Source organism: Theropithecus gelada, chromosome 1, assembly GCF_003255815.1.
Source record: "Theropithecus gelada isolate Dixy chromosome 1, Tgel_1.0, whole genome shotgun sequence".
NCBI classification, from domain to species: Eukaryota; Metazoa; Chordata; class Mammalia; order Primates; family Cercopithecidae; genus Theropithecus; species Theropithecus gelada.
This window is the reverse complement of record NC_037668.1, coordinates 213941881-213968137: the sequence shown is the minus strand read 5'-3', so window position 1 is coordinate 213968137 and position 26257 is coordinate 213941881. Positions and strand designations below refer to the sequence as shown.

General features: G+C 39.5%; 1 protein-coding gene and 1 pseudogene across 2 annotated transcripts in view; both read right to left on the bottom strand.

The window, feature by feature from the left end:
• Positions 1-26257, bottom strand: part of FMN2 (formin 2) — a 399343-nt gene that overhangs the window by 292670 nt on the left and 80416 nt on the right. For both annotated transcript variants that reach the window (XM_025363337.1, XM_025363416.1), the window contains exons 3-4: positions 17745-17892; positions 7797-7852 (exon numbers count right to left, since the gene is read on the bottom strand). In XM_025363337.1, coding sequence (XP_025219122.1) covers positions 7797-7852; positions 17745-17892 — 204 coding nt within the window. The remainder of the gene's footprint in view (positions 1-7796; positions 7853-17744; positions 17893-26257) is intronic.
• LOC112610229 lies at positions 24897-26254 on the bottom strand (annotated as a pseudogene).

Below are 26257 nucleotides of genomic sequence, written 5' to 3'. Positions count from 1 at the left end.
GAATTACAGGCATGAGTCCCCACACCCAGCCTTATTGTAAGAATTTTAAAAGATACAGTCAATTCTTGCTATTTGCAGTAGTTTTGTTCTATAAAGTTTTTGTGAACATCAAATTAGTGAATACTGAAATATTGCTTCTAGAAAAAAATACAGGTTTAGATTCCTGCAAGCCCCTGGTCACGTTTTTGTCAACCAATCAATGTATTACCTTTTTAAAACGTGTGTTCCTGCTGAAAGACACCTTATTTAATGTATATTGCTGATTTACTATGGCCAATAGCAGCGTCACTCAAGCCTGAACAAAGCTTATCTGACATGTGTTTTCGCCACAAGGCACATCACAGCCTTCTTGCACATAGGAACATTAGACAACACGGCAGCTCTATGCTTGGAGGCAATTTCAAACAGTAAAACCAACAAGGAAAAGCACAAAAACATGAAAACACAGTCGCAAAAATACTCTTATTTACAGAATGAGAGCTGAAAGCAGAAAGCAGAGCTTCATCTCATTCAACATGAGCTGGGAAACGGCGCGTCAAGCAACTCAAATTTCTCGCCATTTGGAGCATGTTTGCAACTGGCCATGAAAGCACCATATGAATATGATTTGGAGGCTCCAAATAAATTTTAGCAAGTAGGTGAGTTCACAAATACATGCAAATCCAAGAATAATGAGGACCACCTATGCGATGAAAGCAACTTTCAAAACCAGAGCACTGCCCAACCATAACAATAATGATAAATATGATAAACTACAGTAATGATAAATAATGATAAATAACAACAATAATGATAGACTAACATTTTGAGTGCCAGGAGCTCCTCCAAAGCATTTTACATAAATGCATTTAAAACCCACAAAAAAATGTAGAGATAGGAATTCTTATTATGCCCATTTTATAGATGAGAAAACTAAGGCACACAGTAAAATGCTATACCCAAATTCTGACAAAGATCCTCTCCTTGATCAAGCTCTAGCCAGGCTCCTCCGAGCCCTCTTCTCAACTAGGCCTTAACCTTGGCCTGTAAAGGCTTGAGCAAACATTAACATCATTTTCTAACAGCTAAAGGCTGCATCCCAAAGATCACCCTACCCCTCTTTAAATTACTGCCTAAGAAAACTCAAGGCTGCCAAAACAACTTACTGATTGTTTCAGCCCTCACCTGAGGATAGCGCATCTTTCCTAGTCTCTGGCGGAGGACAGACTCCTAACTTCTTATAACTGCCAGTTAGCAGACACAGCTGGCCTAATGTCATTTACACTAATGAACCCTTTGCAGTTTTTCACTTCTGAGTCTCCTGAGCCTCCTCTCACCCTTCTCCCTATTCCTTTATTCTCCCTTTAAAATGCTTGGTCACCTCTGTACGAATCAAAGTTGAGTTTAGTTCACGCTGGACTCTTCCCTAGCGCAATAGTTGCCACTGATATAAAATCTGTCCTTACCATTTTAACTAATGTCTGACTTTGTTTATCTTTGACAGTTCCCCAGTTAAAAGTGGAATAACTGGGATTTGTGCCCAGGAAAACTGGTCCAAAGCCCAGATCCTCAACCACTATGGTATGAGTATAAGCAAATGTTCTACCACTCCCGAATGCACCCTAGACTGAGTCTTCCCAAGTCCAGTGTCTAGAACAAAGTCAAGTTTAGACAAATTTAGATTAAAAAATAGAAGTAGATTTTTTAAAAGGGAGTAGGAGTGCAGAAGAAACATATGTATAAGACAGATATGAAGGATCCTAAAGATTTAAAAAAAAAACTAGGGTATTTTTTAAGGCTGGAACAAGCCAATCATACAGGAAATAGTGGTAACGCTGAAGATTGAGGATGGCAAGGGAAAACCCCGTGTGTCAAACTCAGGAGTCTGAACATTTTCTCAAATGCTATGAGCAGTCACTGGATGAGTCTAAGCAGATATCAGACATTAGCAAATTTGGATTTTAGAAAGATAACTCTGGAGGCATTAGAGAGACCCATTGGGAGAATACTGCAGTAATCCAGATAAGACTGGGCTCTGGGTTAGGTGCTGTCAGACTGCAGGCCAAGGAGGCCCGGGAAGAGGAAAGCAAAACTGGGTCTCCAGGGCAGCTGTCAGCTGAGCTGCCCCTCAGGTCGCCTGGACTATTGTGCTTCACCCTGGCTCCACATCCAATGCCATGTTCACTTCCAATTTTCTACCTTTACTCTCTTCTCTGATCTGAATGAAATACTCACTCTTCTTCCCTCCACCTGTCCAAAAATAACCATTTGATCTAAATTTCACCCTTCCTAAGAAATTGCCCTTAATTGTAGTCTCTCAACAACCTTCCCCCTTTTTGTTAAGTTTATCTTGGCAGAATTACACTGCATCTTGCAAATCATTTCATGTACATGAAAGAGGTATGTTCTTCTGTCTGCTTCTTAATACCCAAGACTTTGTCTTATAATTCTTCGTATTTCCTTCAATATCTACCACAAATACCTTGCACACAGTAGGCCAGCAGATGGTCAAAAAAGGACAAGCCTGCTTTATAAGCAGAGAACTTTTATCAGCTCCACTACCCCCACTGGATTAGCTGCTTGGACTGTTTGCCTTTCTCCACAGGCCATTAATAATGTTGCATAGTGCAAACTAGTTTTACACCATCCAAAACGCAATAGAGCAAAGATGTTACTTCATTTCACCTCCAAGCCTGACCACCCCAAGGAAAAACAAAAACAATCTGTGACATCCAATTATTTCTTCACATTCTCATCTCAAGTTCTAACTACTTTCCAGATGTTAGCTGGTTTTCATTCTTAAAACTCATAGAAGAGTTTCTTTTATTATTATTTCCAAGCTAAAACGTCTATACTTTTTTCTGAGCTCCTTCGAATTTCTACAGAATAAAAATTCTTTCCCCACCAAAAAAAAAAAAAATTTCTTTCTGTTACCATAGTATGGTAAATACCTTTCAAAATGCTACCTAACTTCAGTGTCAGCACCGCCCCACGGGTATCCTGTCTTCTCTTCCCTTCCTAACCATCTCTCGCTTGCCCCTTCCCAGACTCATTTGGTCAGAGTATTTATTGGTTAAACTATTTATTGAGGACCTAAGAATGATGAGACACTGAGGAAGACTTCAAGGATAACTAACTCATGGTTTCAGACCCAAGCATCTCTCTCTCTCTCTCTCCTTGTGTTTCTTACCCTGCCTTATTTTAGTTATTTACTTGTCTTGTGGGTTATTGTTTTGTTGGTTTCCAATTACCTTGCAAATTCATATTACCTTTTGCCTTGGAGTTGAGAAAGACCTCACATTCAACAACGTTTCTTTAGAACCCTTCTATATGTCTAAGACATTCTACCCTAATTCAAATGGCTTGTTTTATTAAGTCTCCAGCATTATTTCTTCAAAATTACTTTTCCCCCCCCCCCCCCCCACTTTCTTTGGATCTGACCAATGCTTCTTTTGCTCTTCAAACTTTGCTTCTGAGTAATCAAGACCATCCCATCGACGAGGCTACTCCACATTACTCCATCTGTTTCCTTGACTTGTTCCTAAATTATTTCTGAAACTAATGGAACTGAGTGGCCATTGCATAAAGAGTACTATAACAGATACTTTAAGGAGATCCAATAAAAAAAAATTACTTCTTCAAATACATTTGCAGTTAGATTGGACAATGCGGAGACTTGGCAGGGCGGATCAGAGCAAAGAGTTTTTCTGACACTTGAGAATTTATTTGCACATAGACCATACAACATATGGGGGAAGACAGTGCTAATATTGTATAATTCCTTTTTATTATCGAGCACTTTGTAATGGATGTGACTATTGATAAATAATATTATAATGTGCAAAGACCTGACTTTCGATTGCCTGTTATTTTCAATTCTTTCTTACCCAAAGATGGAGTTTTTAAAAATCAAAATGTTATTCTATTTCCTTTCCAACTAGTCCATTTACATTAGAAAGATGTCAAGAGTTTTAGAAACATGCTTTGAAACAAAAATTTTATATATAATTTCAAAAGCAAAAAGTTAGAAACCAGGTAGCTACCAGGTGAAGCATGTTACCATACACCAATCTTTAACTTAGAAGCAAATGTTCTTAGATAAAATAATTGACACTAAGCTATTATAGACTATAGAGTGTAAAAGGCTTTACAGTTTAAATATTTCAAATGCCAAAGGATTTAAATAAACAGAATCAAAAGACAGTCGCATTTCAGTTTTATGACCTAATTCTTCAGATATAGCAGATTTTCAGAGCATATTACTTGAAATTAAAATAATCAGTAAGTGAGGTCTAAAGAATGTAATTTTATTTGAAAACCTAATTCCACAGGGTCATCAATAAAAGCACTCAAGGAGTAGCTACAGTCTGTTCTTTTCACTCGAGTGCCAGCTGTATTTGCTTTAAGCATCAGACCCTCTGGCAACACCACAGCCTCTGACTCCTGTGAGCTGAGGAAAGGCTTTATGAGTCATGTGTTTTTTCTAGGGATATTGAGCTCTCAGAATTATTAACTACAGAAAGAGTAAAAGTCAAAACTCATTCAATAAATTCCAGTGTGCTCAGATTGAGAGAACAGGTGCCTGAACGCACATCTGAAGAATAACTTAGAGAGGATGCTTTCCAACTCGGCTGCAAGCCTCTCACTAAGCAGTCCTGGGGATCTCGCATTACGACCACAGAAGAACGCAGGCAACACTGGACGGACCAGAAAAATCTCTTAGGTTCATCACTCACACTGAGAAAACTGCCTTCAAACCTCTCATTTCCATCCGCAGTGGTGATTTAGAGATACAGAACTGCCATCTAGTGACTAAGAAGGAAAAAGCAAGGACTTGCCATGAAAAATATATTTTTTTTTTTACATAACAAAGCACTAAAGTTAGTAAAATTCACACAACTCAGCATATCAAAGTTCTAGTAAAACTTCAAAACGTATAAGTGAACCAATATACCTATTTGCCTCTATAATGTATCTTGACATCTGACTCATACATGGTATCATTTAAATATAATAAAATAAATTTAGAATAAACTTCTCATCTCATTCATCTGATGATTTTGGCATACGGTGATTATCCATGTAAAAGGATAATTTTTATCATAGTATAAGTATAAAATCAAACAGATCTACACTCAAATAGTGGGTCTATCCTTTATCAAGCCTGTGATCTTATGCAAGTTACTTTTACCTCATATAATCATTTTCTTAGTTAAATGTGCATTATAAGAGTTACTTTAAAAGATTATTGTTAAGGATTTCTTAAGGTAATAGAGTGAAAGAAGAGGTATACAGTAGATTGACAATTAATTTGAGTTTTCTGTATCCCCTTTATGGACACTTACTTTAGGCTGTCATGAAACACACCCATATCATCTAAGAAAAGAATCAGCCCATAAAATAAATGTATGACAAAGAGTTAATGATTGCAAAAGTAAGTGATGTCATTGTTGGGCGCTTAATCTCGATTGCTTCCAAATATTGTTACCTCTCAATTAATTTTCCTGACTTCTAGACACTTCACTGTCGACAAGGATAAGATGTAACATTTGTTCAACCTATTTCACCCTTGAGTCTTCAAGTTGTAAAATCAAGTGTTTTAAAATAACCTACTCCATTAGGTTTCTGCTTATTGCTATACATATATATATATATATATATATTTGAGACGGAGTCTCGCTCTGTCGCCCAGGCTGGGGTGCAGTGGTGCGATCTCGGCTCACTGCAAGCTCTGCCTCCTGGGTTCATGCCATTCTCCTGCCTCAGCCTCCTGAGTAGCTGGGACTATAAGCACCCGCCACCACACCCAGCTAATTTTTTGTATTTTTAGTAGAGACAGGGTTTCACCTTGTTAGTCAGGATGGTCTCGATCTCCTGGCCTTGTGATCTGCCTGCCTTGGCCTCCCAAAGTACTGGGATTACAGGTGTGAGCCACCGCGCCCAGCCCCATTGTAATATATTTTACTATGGTCCATCGCTCAGGAAAAACACTCTATAATGTTACACACATGAATATATATCTTGAAATAGCATAATATAGAAAGCAATGTTGTACATGTTTTATCATTGTTGATATTATCAAATACTTCCTGTTCAGGTTCTCTTTGACATTATCATATATAACAATTGATTCATACACGTCCTGGACATAAGAATTTAGAAAAACTTAATATATTCCTTTAAATCACAATTTAGCCATGCTTTCCATGAAAGAAAGGCTTAAAAAGTGAGGGAAGATTTGAGGGTACTATTTTTCTTAATAATTGCTGACCTTACTATTTCTTTTTACCTTTTATCTTTCTTCATCTTTTTTGCTGCGGGCTAATCATTGCAGATAATTAAGGGACCATCAGTTGAGCCCACCATGCCTCTCCAAGTTGATGTAGGCCTCTGCTCCCATAACAATAAGCTGCAAAAGCTTGCTTTTTAAATGAACTGTCCTTAAGGATAGCTAATCTCACTGCATTTTTGAAAATTACCCAGGTGCTGTTTTCAACCAATGTTATACCCCAATTTCTCCTCCAGGGGGAGCACAACCTTCACGTATAACAGGGATTCTTTTCCGAAGGGAAGTTACTTTATTCTTTGATGACTTCTCAGAGATCAGCAATAATTTAATTTTACAGAGAAGAACCCTATGTCCCAGGTAATCTAAACATGTTGTCATCACACTAATCAGAAATAGATCCGGGTGTAAAACCCAGGTATGTGTCTCCTCATTTTCTCCTAGACCACCAACAGAACAGAACACATCTTTTTACTATTCATTTCTAAAACGAAGTTACTGTCAAAAGCATAGCTGGGTGAAAATGTAAATTAAGCAAATGGTTTTATATCCAAAAAAGCAATTGCTATTCACAATTACTATTCCATACAAATGTTTCCTTTCTTGCAGCCTTTTTTTTTTTAAAAAAAAAAAATAAGAAATCCATTTTAGCATAAGAAAAAAAAAACACAAAATTTGGCTTTTTGGGTAACTGATATGGTTTGGCTCTGTGTCCCCACCCAAATCTCATCTTGTAGCTCCCATAATTCCCACATGTTGGGGAGGGTCCTGGTGGGAGATGACTGAATCATGGGGGCTGGTCTTTCCCATGCTCTTCTCATGATAGTGAACAGGTCTCACGAGATCTAATGGTTTTAAAAATGGGACTTTCTCTGCACAAGCTCTTTTTTGCCTGCTGCCATCCATGTAAGATGTGATTTGCTTCTCTTTGCCTTCCGCCACAAACTTGTGAGGCCTCCCCAGCCATGTGGAACTGTAAGTCCAACAAGCCTCTTTCTTTTGCAAATTGCCCAGTCTTGGGTATGCCTTTATCAGCAGTGTGAAAACGGACTAATACAGTAACAGGAAAAAAAAAGTTTCTGTGGAAATTAAACAGATACTAATTAATGTTTCATCCACCAAAGTAATAAGAATCTTATTTGACTTTAGCAAAGCTCTGACAGATTTTTTTTTTTAAAGATCATAGCCATGGGACTATTTGAGCAGGCGCATCTCGGCAGACTTCTCCCTGGAGTGGCCACCGTTTCCTGCTGGAGCCAGCTGTCATTGGGCCCAACTCTTTGGCTGGATATAGAATAAAACAGCTTCTGAAAAGCTTGTATTCAGTTCCACTTCAAGGCTGATTTTCTACGCAAAAAAAATAAATGGAAGAAAACATCCCCTTCTGCCTGACTGGATTCCGCTGCAGGCTTAGGGAAAACAGGGGCATCCTAGCCAGCCGGGCAGATGGAAAGATAAATCGCAGAGTCTGTCACAATCTTAAGACAAATAAGACAGATGGGAATCTGACATCCTAATAAGATTGTCTTACCTTCTGGACAGCATCCGAGCGTTTTTTGGGAGTTTCCGAAACAGCAGATTGAGATTCTAGTTTGGAAAGGAAGCAGAGAGTCAGTATCTTAAAGGATAATTTTCCTATTTCTTCAATCAGAAAATAAAACTTTCAGTAAAATATATCATTAACCATAAGTACCAAAACTATCCAGTCTCTCTCCCAATTATATAACTGGGTTATTAGGATATGACTACTTCTCAGTATATATAATACATATAATGAGAGTGCCCATGTCATTTTTTAAAATTGGGATATTCCTAAGCCCTTCTCTATATATCAACTATCCTTATTTGTCTCAATTGCTAGTTTCTAAACTGTGCCAGAAAGTCCTTCTAAGACTTTCACAGAGTATCTTATTCACTTAGCTGAAGTCTGTATCACGGTAGAAGCTACCGCACCAAGGTTGAAGGATGGGCTCTCAAAAGCCTTGTCTAACTGTTGTCAAATTGCCCCTTGATTTCAATGAGAGATAATGAACACTGTTACCAAGAGACACTGAGTAAGGAGGGTTTCTGAAGCAGTTTTTCTCTTTTAGTCCTCATGTCATCTGAGATTCTACGAGACTGCAAATTCATCATGCTAAAAAAACCTAAGGCATAACCAAGTCACGGATTTTTTTTTCTTAAGCTAGAGGGCACTTTCTTCTAAGTGAAGCTTGCATGCAAATTGAAAAGTAAAAGGGCCTTTACGAGAAAAATAAAAATGAAAGGGCCTTCAAGGGATCCCTCACGCTCCATGAATCAGAGCCTGAAAAACCACTAATCTCATCCATCCTCCGCACCTTTCAGAGGAGAAATTCAACACCTATAACGCAAGCGGTTGTTGGCACGGTGAAGATGAGAGTTTCTATCTCCTGACTGTCACGTTGCTCCCCTGACTGGCATGCAGACCAGACCCTGGACACAAGGCACAGCAGTCACTGGGTTTTTTTTTTCTTTTTTTTTTTTTCGAGATGGAGTTTCGCTCTCTTGCCCAGGCTGGAGTGCAGTGGTGCAATCTTGGCTCACTGCAACCTCTGCCTCCCGGATTCAAGGGATTCTCCTGTCTCAGCCTCCAGAATAGCTGGGATTACAAGCACCCACCACCACACCCAGCTAATTTTTGTATTTTTTTAGTAGAGATGAGGTTTCACCATGTTGGCCAGGCTAGTCTCGAACTCCTGACCTCGTGATCCATCCACCTTGGCCTCCCAAAGTGCTGGGATTACAGGCATGAGCCACCCCACCCAGCCAGCAGTCACTCTTTATGGTCATTTTGACATTTCCAATTTAGCAGCATGGTAGCTGATGTAAGTGACAATGCTACAGAAAAATAAAAGGCATTTAGTATTCAAACAGCGTAACATACTGTTAAGCTACATTGAAAGTTACGTTGAAAGCTACATTGAAAGTTTTCATTTCACTCAGATGAGAATCTGTCTCCACAGGGGCCCACAAGGCCTGGTTTCAACTAGTGTTACTCACTAGCCTCTCTACCCACCTACATCTGTACCAACTTGCTCACCAGGCCAGCCACCCTGGCCAGCTTGCTTGTCTTGTAACACACCAGTCATGCTTCTTCCATAGGGCTGCCAAAGCCACAGTGGCTACTGTCTCTGCCCAGAGCACTGCACTCACTCTTCTTCCCAATATCTGCAAGCCCCACTCTGTGGCTGCTTCCTTCGGGGCTTTGCTAAAGCAGCAACCCCACCCACTCCTTAGCACCCACCACACACTCACCCTTACTTTCTTCGTAACCTGGATCATCACACCATATATACTCCATAATGCATTTGGTTGCCTACTTATTTATACCTGTTATTCCACTAGAACATAAACTCTGTGAAAGCAAGAACTGTTGTCAGTTTTTCCCCTTGTTGTGTTCCCCACATCCAAATAGTGCCTGGCACTTAGTAGGTGCTTAAAATATTTGTTGAGTAATTGTAGGAGTGAATGAAAGAAACACGAAAGATCAAAGCAATGATGAGACCATGAAAGTGGGTTCCACCATGAAAAGCTGGGTATCCTGGGCAGAGAAAGAGACAGTAAGGATTTTACATGAGACGATATAGATATTGCCTTGCCTTTCGCTATTTTCTGAATCTCAGCTAAGAGCATATATTTTAAAACAAAAATCATTGAGAATAGCATGATGCAGTCACTTACCAATAAGTGTCACAGTGGCAATAAACAATTGGCCTTAAAATACAACCATTTCCCCAGACAAATATAGTATATCATTGAGCTAATCAAAAAGAGATTCTTCTCTCTTATATTGACAAATCTCTACTCTGAACTTAACACCAGAGTTAGCCAAATTTTAATAAAGATATTTAACAGCAAAGCTAGTTAACAGTTAATATTAAAGCAAATCCAAACTCCAGAATGCTCTTATTTTCTATTGTTTTTCATCACTTCCAAACCCTCCCAAACACAATAGACTCAAGACAAGTCTTGGCTTTGTACCAGTGGGGAAAAGTCTCTCTTCCTCTTCTATTTAGATCATGCAATAAGAGCCTAAAGGCTCTCCTGGTGGTACACGAAGAGTTAAATGCTTTCTAGCTTTTTTCTATAGTCCTTGACCCGGTAACCAAACCCAGAAAGTAAACTTCTGGGCTCTGATGGTAAAGAACAAGTGCAGTTTATCAGAAAAACATACTTAGAAAACCACGTTTATTGGAAAGATGCATCAGCAAAATATTCTGCACACCTACACCCAAACTTTCAGCTTCTCTCTGTCTAATTCAATAGCTACCGAACTGAATTCATTCTCCCATCCCTAACCATTTCACTGTAGTTTTTATTTGTGTGAATCTGTGTGTTAAAACATCAAAGAGAAATTTGTAGGTTGAAATGCTGTCTTCAAAATCATAAGCTGGAAAATAGGAGTTCTAGAGGGTCACGATTTTAAGAGGAATGAGACGTACAGAATAACTCTACTGAAAAATAAAGGGAAAATCAATGAGAACCACTGAGAGAGGAGAGAAAAATACACGATAAGGAAAAAGAAAACAATACAGAATAAAAGAAAGAGAAATAGAAGGAAAAAGATATAGGAGGGAGAAAGTAAAGGGAAGCATGAAAAATGGCAAAAGTGTCCTTTAGGGAGCAGAGAGAAATTGATGTACCAGTAATGGCTGAAGAGAGGAGTCACTAGATAGGTGTATCTGAGTTATCAGCTTGGTTCCAACTTTCATAGCGCTCCCTAAATGAAAATGATCACTCCCAGAACTCCCGGCGCCCTCGTACCCAATGCTCTCCTCCTCTCAGGATCCAGGAATTGCCTTAAACCCAGCTCTAGGACAGACTGACCATCTCCATCAAATATTCATCACTAGAAGGGTTATTATTTTCAAAGAGTAACCCAGTAAGAGAGCTCTCAAGGGTACATTTAAAACTGCCACCTCCTTCACCCATCCTTAAAATTAAGACATCAGAATGTTCTTTAAAAAAAAAAAAAAAAAAAAAACAGGCCAGACACAGCGGCTCATGTCTGTAATCCCAGCACTTTGGGAGGCCTAGGCGGGTGGATCACAAGGTCAGGCCAATATGGTGAAATCCCGTCTCTACTAAAAATACAAAAATTAGCCGGGCCTGGTGGCGGGCACCTGTAGTCCCAGCTACTCTGGAGGCTGACGCAGGAGAATCACTTGAACCCGGGAGGCAGAGGTTGCAGTGAGCCGAGATTGTGACACTGCACTCCAGCCTGGTGACAGAGCGAGACTCAGTCTCAAAAAAAAAAAAAAAAAAAAATCATTAAGAAGCAGAAACAGAGAGGGAGAAAAAAAATTCCTTAAAAAAAAAAAAAAAAAAGTTAAATATTCCATTTTAAAAAGTTACCTCATAAAATTCTGAGCGTAATCTAAAATTCTGGACTCCCTATGGTACCAAATATGTTTCAGGAGTGACCTCTTTTTCATCACAAAATAAGCCGTTCACTCATGAAACAAAACATACTTGGATGAGCTGTGTATTTATAGAGAGAAGACAAGGCAATGAGCGGGATATGCGTCTCTGCTAAAAAGGGAAAATAAACCAGCCTTTTAAAATATATATACAAAATATGCCTTCTAAAAATGAATGAAGTAGTCTCTAAATAGTTTGGCATTTTAAGTTCAAATGCAGCTACATAAAATTATTATATGATAGCTTCTTTAATGGTATATACCATTTGATTCAAATCCAGTCAATTTAACTGAAACATAATTCATTAAATTTCATTTAAATAGCATGACTTATGATTGGCTGCCTAATAAATGCAAGATGTTTTTAATTCTGATATACCATGTCTTTCCAAAAATGAAGATGAGGTTAAATACTTGGATTTTCCTAAATGAGGCCAATTCCATGATCCGCTTATTTGATTATTTAATAGTATTGAGGCTCTGCCTCTCATTGTCAACAAAATATAGCCACACCTAGGCTATAGTTAGCTCAGGAGAAAAGGAAGGCCAATTTTATAGAAACTATATGTATGCGTGTATATATATACACACACGTATATATACATATATGTATATATACATGCATACATACACTATATAATATATATTCAATTCAACATATTATATAATTAATATATAATATATAATCATAAGCCAATCATATAATATATATTATCTAAGATAATATATTTTATCTATATATAATGTAGTTACATGTTGAAAATGGAGAATTATCTTTGGGAGATACAGTCAATCTACTCCAGTACATTTTACTCCTTGATTAAGTGAGAGGCTCAGAAAGGTAGAATACTACCAAGTCTCCCCTGGTCCCTTACAGAATTTCTGCATTATCTCAACCAAACTTATGTGAAAACATTTGAACAAAACACAGAAATGGACCGGGCATGATGGCTCATGCCTGTAATCACAGCACTTTGGGAGGCCAAGGTGGGAGGATCACTTAAGCCCAGGAGTTCAACACCAGCCTGAGCCACATGACAAAACCTCATGTCTACAAAAAATTTTAAAAAATTAGCTGGGCATAGTGGCTCACACCTTTAATCCCAGCACTTCGGGAGGCTAAGGTGGAAGGATCACTTCAGCTCAGGTGGTGAAAGCTACAGCGAGCCAAGGTCATGCCACTACACACCAGTCTGGGCGACAGACTTAAACCCTGTCTCAAAAAGAAAAGAAATGAGTTGATACTGTATTGACCTTGCACGGCACAGAATCTTTTCTGTTAAGAACCATTAGAGACACTTCTTTGGGATACGAATTGTGCTTCTCTGAGTGACTGTGTTTTCAATCTCATGGACACTGAGGAAGACATTCACATTCCCCTTTCTGCTTTACAATTACCTTGAAAAATGGCAGATCCTTATGAGATGCATTTCACGGGGCTGTCTTAGCTCAGCTTCATTTTATTGTTCCATCCTAAATTCCTTTTAGTTTGATCTATATTCCTTATTCCTTTAGGATCCTTTTGTACATTTTACATATTTATAAGCTGCTCAAATCTTTTTTTGGAACAAAGGTGAATTACAATGTACTCAGCCAGTGCATAACTGCATTTTAAAGGATTTTCACCTGAAAATATCCTGCCATGGTTCTTTGTTTCTTTCTTTTCTTTTATTCCTTGCAGCAGGAAGTCATCTACCATGTTTCTACCAGATCCTCTTCCATATATTTTCTTCTAGGATTTTCTGTGCCTTGATTCTCTTTCTAAAAAGTCAGTTCTCTGTCTCCTCTCAGCCATTCACATTTTCAAAGAAAGGTGAGGGATTTGATTTTCCATAGACGAAACGACAATGATCAAAAGCCCCTATGCACATCTACACACCTGCTCCTGCTCCGGGTTCTCCATGAATTTGAAAACTCAAGTTCATTATTTGATGTTGTTCAAATCTATTGAATGACCTTTGAAACTTGGTATTGAGCCCCGAAATTGGTCCATGAACTGTTTTAGCCCATACAAAACTCTCCCTCAAATCTTGCATTAATATGCTACGTAAATGTTTATTTAGATCTTTTCCAGCAAAAGATTTTCATCATTCACTCAAATATTTAAGTATATACTATGTACCGGAAAGTCTTGAAATTCTGAAAGCTGATGGGGAAGACATGTATATATATAAACAGAAAAATTCAATACATAAAGCATTCAGATGACAGAGACAGGAACAGGATGTCATGGGACTCCAGAAAAGAGCCCACGAGTGGAAAACAGCCATGGATGGGTGGGTGCGTGCTATGTATAGGCAAGGGAAACTGAGGGAGAAGATAAAGTGAAAATGATAAATAGAAAGGGTTTCTTTCTATCAATGTTTTTGTCACCAACTGGTTTTGGTTTTTTATTTGTTTAATGCCACCAACATGTGAAGCATATGACTTCCTTTTTTCCCAACCAGTCTTATCCTTCAGGGGTGTTCTGCAGACTTCAAAAGGTCAATGCTAACACCTTAGGCCCATCTGTGGAGGCAATGCCAACTGCAGAGGGAGCTAGGATGAGAGCAAAGGACTGCCAGGAATCTGCAACTCACTGGTGAGAAGAGGCACCAAGACCTCACCATAGCCTCAGCCCTTCCAATTCATACAAAGAAGGGGCAGTTCCTTCACCAACCCATAAAGGAAGAAAAAAACCATCTTTCACAGAAGAGATCATGAAAAAGTTAAAGTGAGATGCTCCCTATGCAGTTAAAGTGAGATACACGAAAAAGGCAGAAGAGAGAGTACCACAAATCTGAATTAGCTGGACATGTGAATTAGGTAACCAATTTTAAGAGCTGGAAAAAAGGCCGAGCGCAGTGGTTCATGCCTGTAATCCCAGCACTTTGGGAGGCCGATGGGGGGTGAATCACCTGAGGTCAGGAGTTCAAGACCAGCTGGGTGAACATGGTGAAACCCCGTCTCTACAAAAATACAAAAATTAGCCTGGCGTGATGGTGGGCGCCTGTAATCCCAGCCACTCGGGAGGCTGATGCGGGAGAACGTCTTGAACTCGGGAGACAGTGGTAGCAGTGAGCTGAGATCATGCCACTGCATTCCAGCCTGGACGACAGAGTGACACTCCAAAAACAAACAACAACAACAACAAAATGAGCTGCAAAAAACAACAAACGAAGCAAGCAAAAAAAAAAAAAAAAAAAAGTCCTCCATTTTCTAAGCTAGACCTGCAAGTCTTTCTTCTTCTTCTTCAAAAAATGTCATTGAACTCTTTTACTTTGAATTAAAATAGAAAGGGGTCAGCCAGGCACAGTGGCTCATGCCTGTAATCCCAGCACTTTGGGAGGCAGAGGCGGGTGGATCACTTGAGGTCAGGAATTCGAGACCAGCTTAGCTAACATGGTGAAACCCCGTCTCTACTAAAAATACAAAAATTAGCCTGGCCTGGTGGTAGACGTATGTAATCCCAGCTACTCGGGAGGCCAAGGCAAGAGAATCGCTTGAACTCAGGAGGTGGTGGTTGCAGTGGGCTGAGATTGTGCCATTGCACTCCAGCCTGGGTGAAAGAGTAAGAACCCACAAATAAATTTTTTTTAAAAAGGGGAGGTCATGTGTTATATACAGTGAATTTAACCATGATGTCACCACATAAGAATATGCACCTATCAGTTAACTACAAATAGATCATTACTATTAATAATTATATTATCAAACTTTGTGATTGATGTAAAACATGAGACTGTAGGCAAAGTTTACCTATGATATTGACATTCCCACTCTTACAACTGACTGATTAGAAGAGAGTGTGGTATGGCTCTGGGAATGAGGCTGTCTCATGGAAGTGTCTTTCCAAATGAACGTCAGGGAGTCACAACAGAAAAAGTTTAGAAAGACCCATTAGATCACTCTGATGAAAAAATGCTACAATAGATCAACCAGAGAAAAATAAGTCACTAAGTTAAATTACTTCTTACCTCCATCATCCTCTTCAAGAATGCATTTTTAAAAAGGAGACAAGTTATTTCATTAAAAATCACTTGCTCTGGCATTTTGCAAGCTACAATAAATCATGAAGCACAAACCAGGTGACAAACTTCCTGGTATCAATTCCAACTTCATCTTTAACCAAAGTAAAATTCAGATGATCACACTCAATTAACTTTGAGTCAAGTGTTCCACCAGTATATATGCCAGCAACATAAAATGTTTTATAATGTTTTATAAAGTGCCCTAAAATTGAAGAATATCATATAAATGTTTCAGTTAAACAAGTTGAGAATGATACAGTAGGGAACAGAAAACAGGAAAATATCACCCAATCAATGATGCAAAACATGGGATATAAACAACTGTTAACAGGACTCTCCACACAATTGATTAATTCAACTATATCTACCCCTAAGTATTTTGTATCACTAAATGTGATCATAAATAGAGTAGTGTAGAAAATGGGATCAATACTTTTAATTGTGTGTTTTCCTTTAAAACTAAAAGGCTCTTTACTTCCTTGATTTTCAGGCACTATCATGGTAGAGGTCTCTCATCTCTGAAGATCTCTGCTTAAAGGAAGTCTGCCTTGGCCTTTGAGAAACTGCTGTCTCTAAGTGTTATGACAAACTCAGCGTCCTTCCTGGAACAGCATTTCCTACACCTTCTCTCTCACTTGTTCGTTTCAGGGAGTATAGCCCACCCAGTGAATACCACGCAGTGTTTCAAAAGCACTGGACGCTTAAAAAGGGAGATTCAAGGTCAAGTGTGGGCCCCCATTTCAGTGCATTGGTGGAAAAAAAAAAGGCACAAATACATCCCTGCAGAGACGGGGATAAAAATGGGAGGCAAGGTTCCCTTTGCAGAACTTTGGGTGGGGGACTGGAATAAAACCTTTTACATTGTTGGTCATTGTTGGTTGAAAGGGACCTCATGAATAAGGCAATGACATGAAACAGTGATAATTATAATAAATAATATTAAATACACTGAGCTAGGCACTGCATTCTGCATTCTAATGCTTCATACAAATGCCTGTAATTCTCAAAACAGCCCTACACAGTACATGCTATGCTCATCACCATTTTACAGATGAGAAAACTGAATACAGTTGTTAGGAAATTTGCCTGAGATTACAAAGCTAATAAGTTGGCAGAGCCCAAGCTTCATGCTTTTAAGTTATGCTCTTCTACTATGCATCCAAAATAAGTTTCTAATGACTATCTTCCTCTCTATGAGTCAATCAGAAAAAAAAAATCAAAATTCTTAACTCTAATATCTATGTTACCATTTAGGAAAATCTAGTGGAGAAATCTATGAATAGCAATGATGCTCTTCTATTTACTCCTCACTCATGCTTCAGAAATCAATATTTATGCCTGGTCAGTCCACCAGGAAGAAGTTGGGAATTTATTACAACAAAATGAAGAAAAGTCCAGGTGCGGTGGCTCATGCCTGTAATTCCAGTACTTTAGGAGAATGGAGAATCGCTTTAGCCCAGGAGTCTGGATCAGCCTAGGCAACAGAGTGAGACTGGCTCTACAAAAAATTTAGCCGGACATGGTAGCGCACGGCTGTGGTCCCAGCTACTTGGGAGGCTGAGTTGGGAGAATTGCTTGAGCCAGGGAAGTCGAGACTGCAGTAACCCATTGCTCCACTGCACTCTAGCCTAGGTGACAGAGCAAGACCTTGTCAAAAAAAAAGAAGAAGAAGAAAAGGGAGAAAACAATCATATTCCATAAAGCATTATTCCACAAATATGGTTCTCAATTCTGTATGACAAATATAAAGTGTTTTCTTAAAATCAGCCTAGGGGGTCATCATCCTGCTGAACTCCTCCAAATAAACCTGAGGCTAATCTCACGCTATCTTCCCAGCCAATAACACAAAATACTTTAAGACAACAAAAGGAACAAAGAGAGAAAAGACCCCAAAATAAAAATTTCTTAAAGATTATATCTGAATGCCACACAATTAAAAATTAAAGATTACTTAAAATTAAGATTTAATAAAACGTATATCTCTCTATCTTGCCTCTTCCAGTTATCTCTGAAGACAAAGGAAACACTTACCTGTTTCAGCATCCCCGAGCCTGTGTTCTTCATCAGGAGGTTTGGATGGTGGCCCCATGGATGGGACTCGCCTAGGAAACTGCCCTTCTGAATAGTCCAACGAGTGTGTGGGTTGACTAACTGCAGCCCAGGTATAAAGTTGATCTTGCTATATTTAAAAATAAAAAATGTTGAAATGCTGTTAATTCGGTTACCAAAAAATAAGCCATGACTAATATATTGCAAAATCATTTCTATGTATATTACTTATATATGCATATATATATATTAAACATTAAAACAGCATTTTATACTATTCAGTGTAGATTCCTAAGATACACATTTTTTTTCACGCAGTCATTTTATCTTTATAACCACATTTGCCTCAACTTCATTTCTATAGTAAAACCTTCGCCTCTTTCTTTGGAGGGAGAGAGGCTATATAGCCCCGCAGGGAATTATAAAATCAGACAGTTCAGACACTCAATCAGAGAACTCCCTGAACTAGCATCTTTAATTCATCTGAATATGATATCCCTTTTAAAATTGTTTATATACTTGTGGGAATGTTAAAGGACAGGCTGTACTTGGGCACCACAGGACAATAATAGCTCCCGTGCCTTCAACCACAAAAGACCCAGGAAACCAACTTCTCTGGGGTCCAGGTTGGAAACTGTTTGGGAGAGAAACCATGAAAAAGTGAATGAACCTGCCAAGAAAAAAAAAAAAAAAAAGAATTGAATAGGGATCTTCTGGCCAAGAAAGACCTCGCCAGCTACAGAACCACAGAATCTGGACAGAATGAGAAAGCAGCTAGTACTATACCTAGGGCCAGGAGACAAACTACAAATCTCACAAGGAAGCCTGCTTCACGGCCTATAAACACCTTGGAAAACTGCTCATTAGGATTTCAGAATAACAGTGTGTCCAGCCATTTTAGGATGCATATGCTTAATATATGCATGCCCTCTATTAGTGACATTTTTCTGAGTGTATTTCCCTAATACCTTTGATCCACGTCAAGTAAAGCAAAGAGAAGAACAGTATGGTAGAAGTGAAAAACAAAAAACCCCTGTAATCCCTGGGTCGAGACTACAAAGTAAATGAGTAATCTGATGGATGTTGCTATTTCTGTATTTAACAAATTAAGAAATTCATAAAATAATCTCCAGCATGCTGGAGATACAATGTAGAGACCAGTTAGTTTAAGCTTTACATTTAGGGACAGTCATTAGCCCTAACTGAGAATTCAGATTCCTGGGGTCAGCCAGCTTTGGATCAGAAAGGATCACATTTCAGACCTGGCTAAGCATTTAAGCTACTCATATATCTTCCAGCTATCCCATCTTGACCAACACCAGAAACTGCACTATTTAGCATACTGAATATCAGAAACAGTTTTTTTATTGCTGAAATTAGTGGCTTTAATTAACATAATAAATATTAGGTACGAGCTGTCACTGGTGAACCTGAAGGAATTCAATGCAAGTAGATTGAGTACGACATCAGAGAACATGCCCACAATTAAAAAGGACAAAACTCAGGCAAGGGGTGATGTCAAGGTGTGACAGCCTGAGAGTGCTGCCTCCCCCTCTAGTTTAGGAGGATGTCTCTTTGCCTGTTGCCAGCAGTCGGGCACAGGGTCCTATTCCTTGGTGTTTGTATCACATGGACCTTTCACACAAGGCGAGGTCAAGCACCTACCAGCGTGGCAAGCTGGCCGTGCTCTGACTCTCAAGTCAGGTTGTATAGGCTCTTGTGCAAACTAATGTTGTATATTTAATAAATGTTTATATGTTGGGCAAAACTTCATTTGAGATTTGCTTTCATTAAAACCCAGGAAATCCTTGCCCCATATACAAAAATTCAAAATGGAACAAAGACCAAAACATAAGACCTAAAACTACAAAACTCTTAGACAAAAACATACAGGAAAAACTTCATAACATTTTTTTGGCAATGAGTTATTGAATAGGACAACAAAAGCACAAGCAACAAAAATTTTTTTAAAAAATCAATGAAGTGAACTATATCATAATTTAAAACTCCTGTGCATCAAAGGACACAATCAGAGTGAAAAGGCAACCTACAGAATGGGAGGAAGTATTTGCAAATCAACTCTGATAAGGATTTAATATCCTGAATATAGAAAGAACTCCCACAAGTCAACACCAAAAAACAAATAACCTGATTTTAAAATGGGCAAAGGGCTTGAATAGACATTGTTTCAAAGGAGATACACAAAATAGTGAACAAGCACATGAAAAGATGCTCAATATCACTAATCATTATGGAAATACAAATCAAAACTACAATGAGATCACCTCACACCCACCAGGATGGCTATTATTTAAAAAACAAACAAACAACAACAACAACAACAGAAATAAAATAAAGGACCAGCCTGGGCAACATGGCAAAACCTCATCTCTACAAAAATATAAAAATTAGCCAGGTATAGTGGCACACACCTGTAGTCCTAGCTACTGGGAGGCTAACATAGAAGGATCACTTGAGCCCCAGAAGTTGAAGCTACAGTGAGCCATGATCGCGCCACTACACTCCAGCCCAGCAAAAGAGCAAGGCCCTATCCAAAACAACAACAACAACATGATAGAACATAAGTGCTGGCGAGGATGTGGAGAAATTGAAAGCATTGTGTACTATTAGTAATACGGTAAAATGATACTGTTGCTATGGAAAACATATGGCAGTTCCTCAAAAAATTAAAAATAGAATTACCATATGATCCAGCAATTACACTTCTGGATATGTACGCAACAGAATTAAAAATAGGATCTTAAGGCCGGGCACGGTGGCTCATGCCTGTAATCCCAGCACTTTGGGAGGCCGAGGTGAGTGGATCACGAGGTCAGGAGATCAAGACCATCCTGGCTAACACAGTGAAACCCTGTCTCTACTAAAAATACAAAAAAATTAGCTGGGCGTGGTGGCGGCGCCTGTAGTCCCAACTACTCGGGAGGCTGAGGCAGGAGAATGGGGGGAACCCGGGAGGCAGACCTTGCAGTGAGCCCAGATTGTGCCACTGCACTCTAGCCTGGGCAACAGAGCGAGACTCCATCTCAAAAAAAAAAAAAAAAAAAAAGGAATCAAAGAAATATCTGTACACCTATGTTCATAACAGCATTGTTCACAACAGCCAAAAGGGAAAAGCAACACAAGTATCCATCCATGAATGAACAGATAAACAAAATGTGATACATATATATATAAACTGGGAAATTATTTAGCCTTTAAATAGAAGGAAACTCTGATACATGCTACCGCATGGACGAACCTGGAGGACATCTGGCTAAATGAAATAAACCTGATACAAACAGACAAATACTTTATGATTCAACCCATATGAGATACGTAGTATTGTCACATTCATATTGTCAGAAAGTCAAATGGTGGTTGTCAGGGGTTGGGGATATGGGGGATGGGAAGTTGTTGCAAAGTAATGGGTACAGAATTTCAGTTTTGCAAGAAGAAAAAATTCTGGAGGTTGATTGTATAACAATGTGAATATACTTAACAATACCGAATTGGACACTTAAAATGGTTAAGGTGGGAAATTAACGTCCTGTGTATTTTGCCACAGTTAAAATTTTTTAAATAATTTTTTTAAAAACAGTGAATTGCAAGGCTGTCGGGAATAGGTAAGACTCACTTATTCAAGAGCAGTGCATGATTAAATTGACAGGTCAGTTCTTAAGAGGTAACATGGGCCGGGCGCGGTGGCTCACGCCTGTAATCCCAGCACTTTGGGAGGCCGAGGCGGGCGGATCACAAGGTCAGGAGATCGAGACCACGGTGAAACCTCGTCTCTACTAAAAATACAAAAAATTAGCCGGGCGCGGTTGTGGGCGCCTGTAGTCCCAGCTACTCGGGAGGCTGAGGCAGGAGAATGGCGGGAACCCGGGAGGCGGAGCTTGCAGTGAGCTGAGATCCGGCCACTGCACTCCAGCCTGGGCAACAGAGCGAGACTCCGTCTCAAAAAAAAAAAAAAAAAAAAAAAGAGGTAACATGGATACTGTGATGGCTTAAGAAAACAACTGAACTGTAGCCAGGCATGTGGCTCACGCCTATAACACCAGCACTTTCGGAGGGTGAGTCAGGTAAATTGCTTGAGCCCAGGAGCTCAAGACCAGCCAGGGCAATACAGTGAGACCCCACCTTTACAGAATATTTAAAAATTAAAAAAAAAAAATAGCCAGGGATGGTGCACACACTTTTATTCCTAGCTACTCAGGAGGCTGAAGTGAAAGGATCACTTGAGCCTGGGAGGTCGAGGCTGCAATGAGCGATGACTGTGCTTCTGTGCTCTAGCCTGGACAACAGAGTGAGACCCTGTCTCAAAAAAAAAAAAAGAAAGAAAATTTTCTGAAATGTAACGCCCTCTCCACTCTACTCTTCGCCACCCTCCAGTTAGTGGTGATGATACCTACTTTAGCTACAGTTACTCTACACGGCCCCAGAAAATAACCTATCTTAAATCTTTGCAGCCATTGCCCTCCTAATATTTTCCAGAATAGCAGAACCAAATTGGCCACAACAGCATGCTTCTAAGCCTGAGCTTCGGTTCCTCGTGCATAAAATACGATATATGTAGCATGCTTAGAAAAATGCTTGGCCTACCAGCTCCCCTGGGAGTTGGTGGAGAGAAGCGGGGCTGGAGTGACTGAGAGACTCCAGACCTGGCATCATGGTCAACCACAAAAAGACTGTTTTTCTAGAGCGCCATCATCCTACTAACAGCCTCAGACATAGTTTGTTCCGTATAAAAGAGGGACCACCAACAACCAAGGGGATAAACTATCTCACTGAGTTTCATCATTCACCAAAATACAAAGCATGCTAAAAGCACTCTAGAAAACCTCATATAAACAAACAAAAGTATCTGGTCAGTCCCCCAGTCTCTGAACCACGCCTCAGAACTGTGATATATTACTGGGCTGTAACGGTAATCTCAAAGCCTCTCGTTCATCACATAGCTCCACTAGCAGAAAATAAGCAAAACAGACTTCTTTCATGGGTCCTCCACGTCTGCAGAATCAAATCCCAACTCTTCAACTTAAATATCATTTCAACATTCCTATATCCCTACTATCTTCCTTCCCAAATTCATTTCTCATTTCCTAAACCAAGCTTCACGTCACTAGAACGCTCTACCACTCAAGGAGTCTAATCAATCATTTAAAAATCTAGTTGAAGTCCCATTTCACCTGAATCAGACCCTGAAAGGGTCTGCTGAAAGGCCACTCCTGAATCAGACAGCTAACTCAGCACACCTGCCACCCCACGTTTCAACACTTGATGTGTACCATCCAAAATGGTGGCTTGCCACCTAGTCCTGAGTGTATATCACGTTTCCTCGAATTGACTGCAAACTCCTTCAGGATGAGAAGGGTGTACATGGGTCTTGTAAATGTCCCCTAGCTCTGGACAGTGCTATGATGACTACAGAAAAGCCACCTGAGGCTGGGCGTGGTAGCTCATGCCTGTAATCCCAACACTTTGGGATGCCAAGGCAGGCAGATCACCTGAGATAGGGAGCTACCTGGCCAACATGGTGAAACCCCATCTCTACTAAAAATACAAAAATTAGCTGGGCATGGTGGCACACGCCTGTAATCCCAGCTACTCGGGAAGCTGAGGTGGGAGAATCATTTGAACCTGACAGGCAGAGTTTGCAGTGAGCCAAGATCAGGCTACTGTGCTCTAGCCTGGGTGACAGAGCGAGACGCCATCTCAAAAAAAAAAAAAGCCACTTGATGCCTACTGAGTTATCACATTTATCAAAAATAAATAAAAAAGATGGCTGGTCAATAGAGGCAGAGGCTGCAGCTGCTAATCTCACTTTCTTCATTTGTTTAGCAAGGTACCAAAAGGAAACTTTATGGGTACCATATAGAAAATGAAGGTATCAGGTTATCTGTTATGTCTAAACCTATTGATAATTAACTATTTAAAGAAAAAACATGGAGTAGGTAAAATTCCTAGGATATATTCATCGCTCCCCCTAAGCAAATCTCATCACTTTGTGGAGCCTCAATATTCTCATCAGTAAATCAGGAAAAATGTATCCCTTGTCTTTTTGGGGGAGCTTGTATGAGGCAAGAGTAAATGACATGTGAAAAGAACTACAAAAATTACATGGTGATATTCAAATGTCATATGCCATGAATAGTATTTGTTTTGACTTTCAAAAATCTGTGTTTGATTACAATGGTCATACTTTTTTTGTTTAAAAAATCCTTTTCAGAGGAATTGAAAATCATTATCTCATGTACACATCATCTCTACATAACCAGCACTAAATCTTTCTGTGCTCTTTGTATGACTATAAGTAGTTGAGCAAACTGAGTTTTCTTGGCATTTGTGCTGTCTGTCAACAGGTTTTGCATTCAATTAACAATTGCCCTGTGCTATTTCCTCAACCATCCATAAATGTCTTTTTCTGTGTGTGTGTGTGTGTGTGTGTGTGTAACATTTCACGAATGTATTTGTTATTTTCCCAAATAGGGTATATGAGTTTCTAGCTACCAGTTACCATATCCTATATTCCCCGGTTCTCTCAGGAATGTCAAGTATAAATAATCAACATACCGTGAGTATTAAGGACAAGGTCAGGATGGATAAGAATTGTTTAACAGAGCAAATCACAGTTTTATTTTTAAGTTAAGGCAGGGATGCATTTTCGTGGCTCCATTCCACATCCTTAAATTCTTAAGGTCTGTTTTGGCTTTTGCTGAATGACATTATGTCTTCCTATTAAAGAAAACAAATACAAGCTTTCTACCATAGGCATATGAGAAACTTTAAAATCACAACCTAAAAGTGGTGTAAGTAGGCTACAGGCCTGCTAGCTTAAGAAAAAGAAAAGTTACTTTTAGCAGCTATTTCCCCATCTTTTCACTAGGTTATAAATATAACAACACCTAAAATAACTCAGAGCTATAATCCACAAATAATTTATCATAGTGTGTCCACTAGAAAATAAAATAACAATGCTCAAAGGTAGGCATTCTAAGAGTGCTTCACTGAGATTTTCACAGGTAAGTTGAGGGTTTGGTTCCCACTTTAAAATATTTCAGATCAATATTTTTTCTGGTTCTTCCATATGCAAGAAAATTTCATTGTCCAATGGTCTGTAATATTTTTTGTAGAAATTAATTTTATTATGTTAAAATATTCCTTAATGAGCTAGCAATTATTCATGTGGAGGAGAGTCCAGAAAACAGGTCCATGACTGAATTATCCTTGTCCTTGATTACAGAGATTCATGAATGACACACATCACACCGTTCTCTGGAGTAACTGCTGAAGGTCTAGGAGGCGCTTCTCCCTGCCTGTTAGGCTGCTCCCGTCGCATTACGACAGGATGGACGTTGTTCTTCTCTTTTGAATTAAATCTTGACAACAGTTCGAATGCTCTTTCCAGAATGCATCAGTTCAAAGGCGTCGTTAATTTCATCAAAAGACAGATCGTGAGTCACAAATTCATCAACTTTTATCTTTTTGGGACATATATTCAGACACCAACTTTGGGACACTTTCTACAGTCTTTCATCCTCCAAAGGCAGTGCCTTTCCATGTGCGACCTGTTACCAGCTGGAATGGACGAGTGGCAATTTCTTCACCTGAAGCTGCGACTCCAACCACTATACTGATGTCCCAGCCCTTGTGACATGCCTCAAATGCTGCTCTAATGTATTCCTAATACATTCAAAGGAACAGTCCACTCCTACATCAGTCATCTCAGTGAGTACTTCTTGGATGGGTTTACTAAAATCCTGAGGGTTAATACATTCAGTGGCTCCAAACTCGTTGGCCCTTGGAAATTTATCTTGATTGATGTCCACACCAATGATTCCAGGATGCACCAGCCACTTTACCACCCATAACTGCCAATCCAACTCCTCCCAGGCCAAAGATGGCACAAACAGAGCCAGGCTCCAACTTGGCTGTGTTCACAGCAGCAGCATAACCAGTTGAAATGCCACAACCTAGAAGGCAGACTTTATCCAACGGTGCTAAAGAATCTATTTTAGCAACAGAGATATCAGCCACAACTGTGCATTCAGAAAATGTGCTGGTTCGCATGCAATGTAAAATCGTCTCTCCTTTGCAAGCAAATCTGCTGGTACCATCTGGCATTAATCCTTTCCCTTGAGTGACTCTTATCTTCTGGCAAAGGTTAGTTTTAGGATTTAGACAAAATTTGCATTCTCCACACTGTGGGATGTAAAGTGGGATGACAGTTATCACACGCCTTCAGCTTAGTAACTCCCTCATCAACACTTTTCCACAATTCCAGCACCTTCGTGTCCCAAGATCACTGGAAAACAACCCTCAGGCTCAGCTCCGCTCAGGGTATAGGTGTCGGTGTGGCAAACTGCAGAGGCAAAGATCTTGATTCGAACTTCATGAGCCTTTGGGGATGCCACCTCTATCTCCTCTATGGAGAGAGGCTTTCCAGCCTCCCAGGCAACTGCAGCCTTGCACTTGATAATCTAGTTCGCCATGTC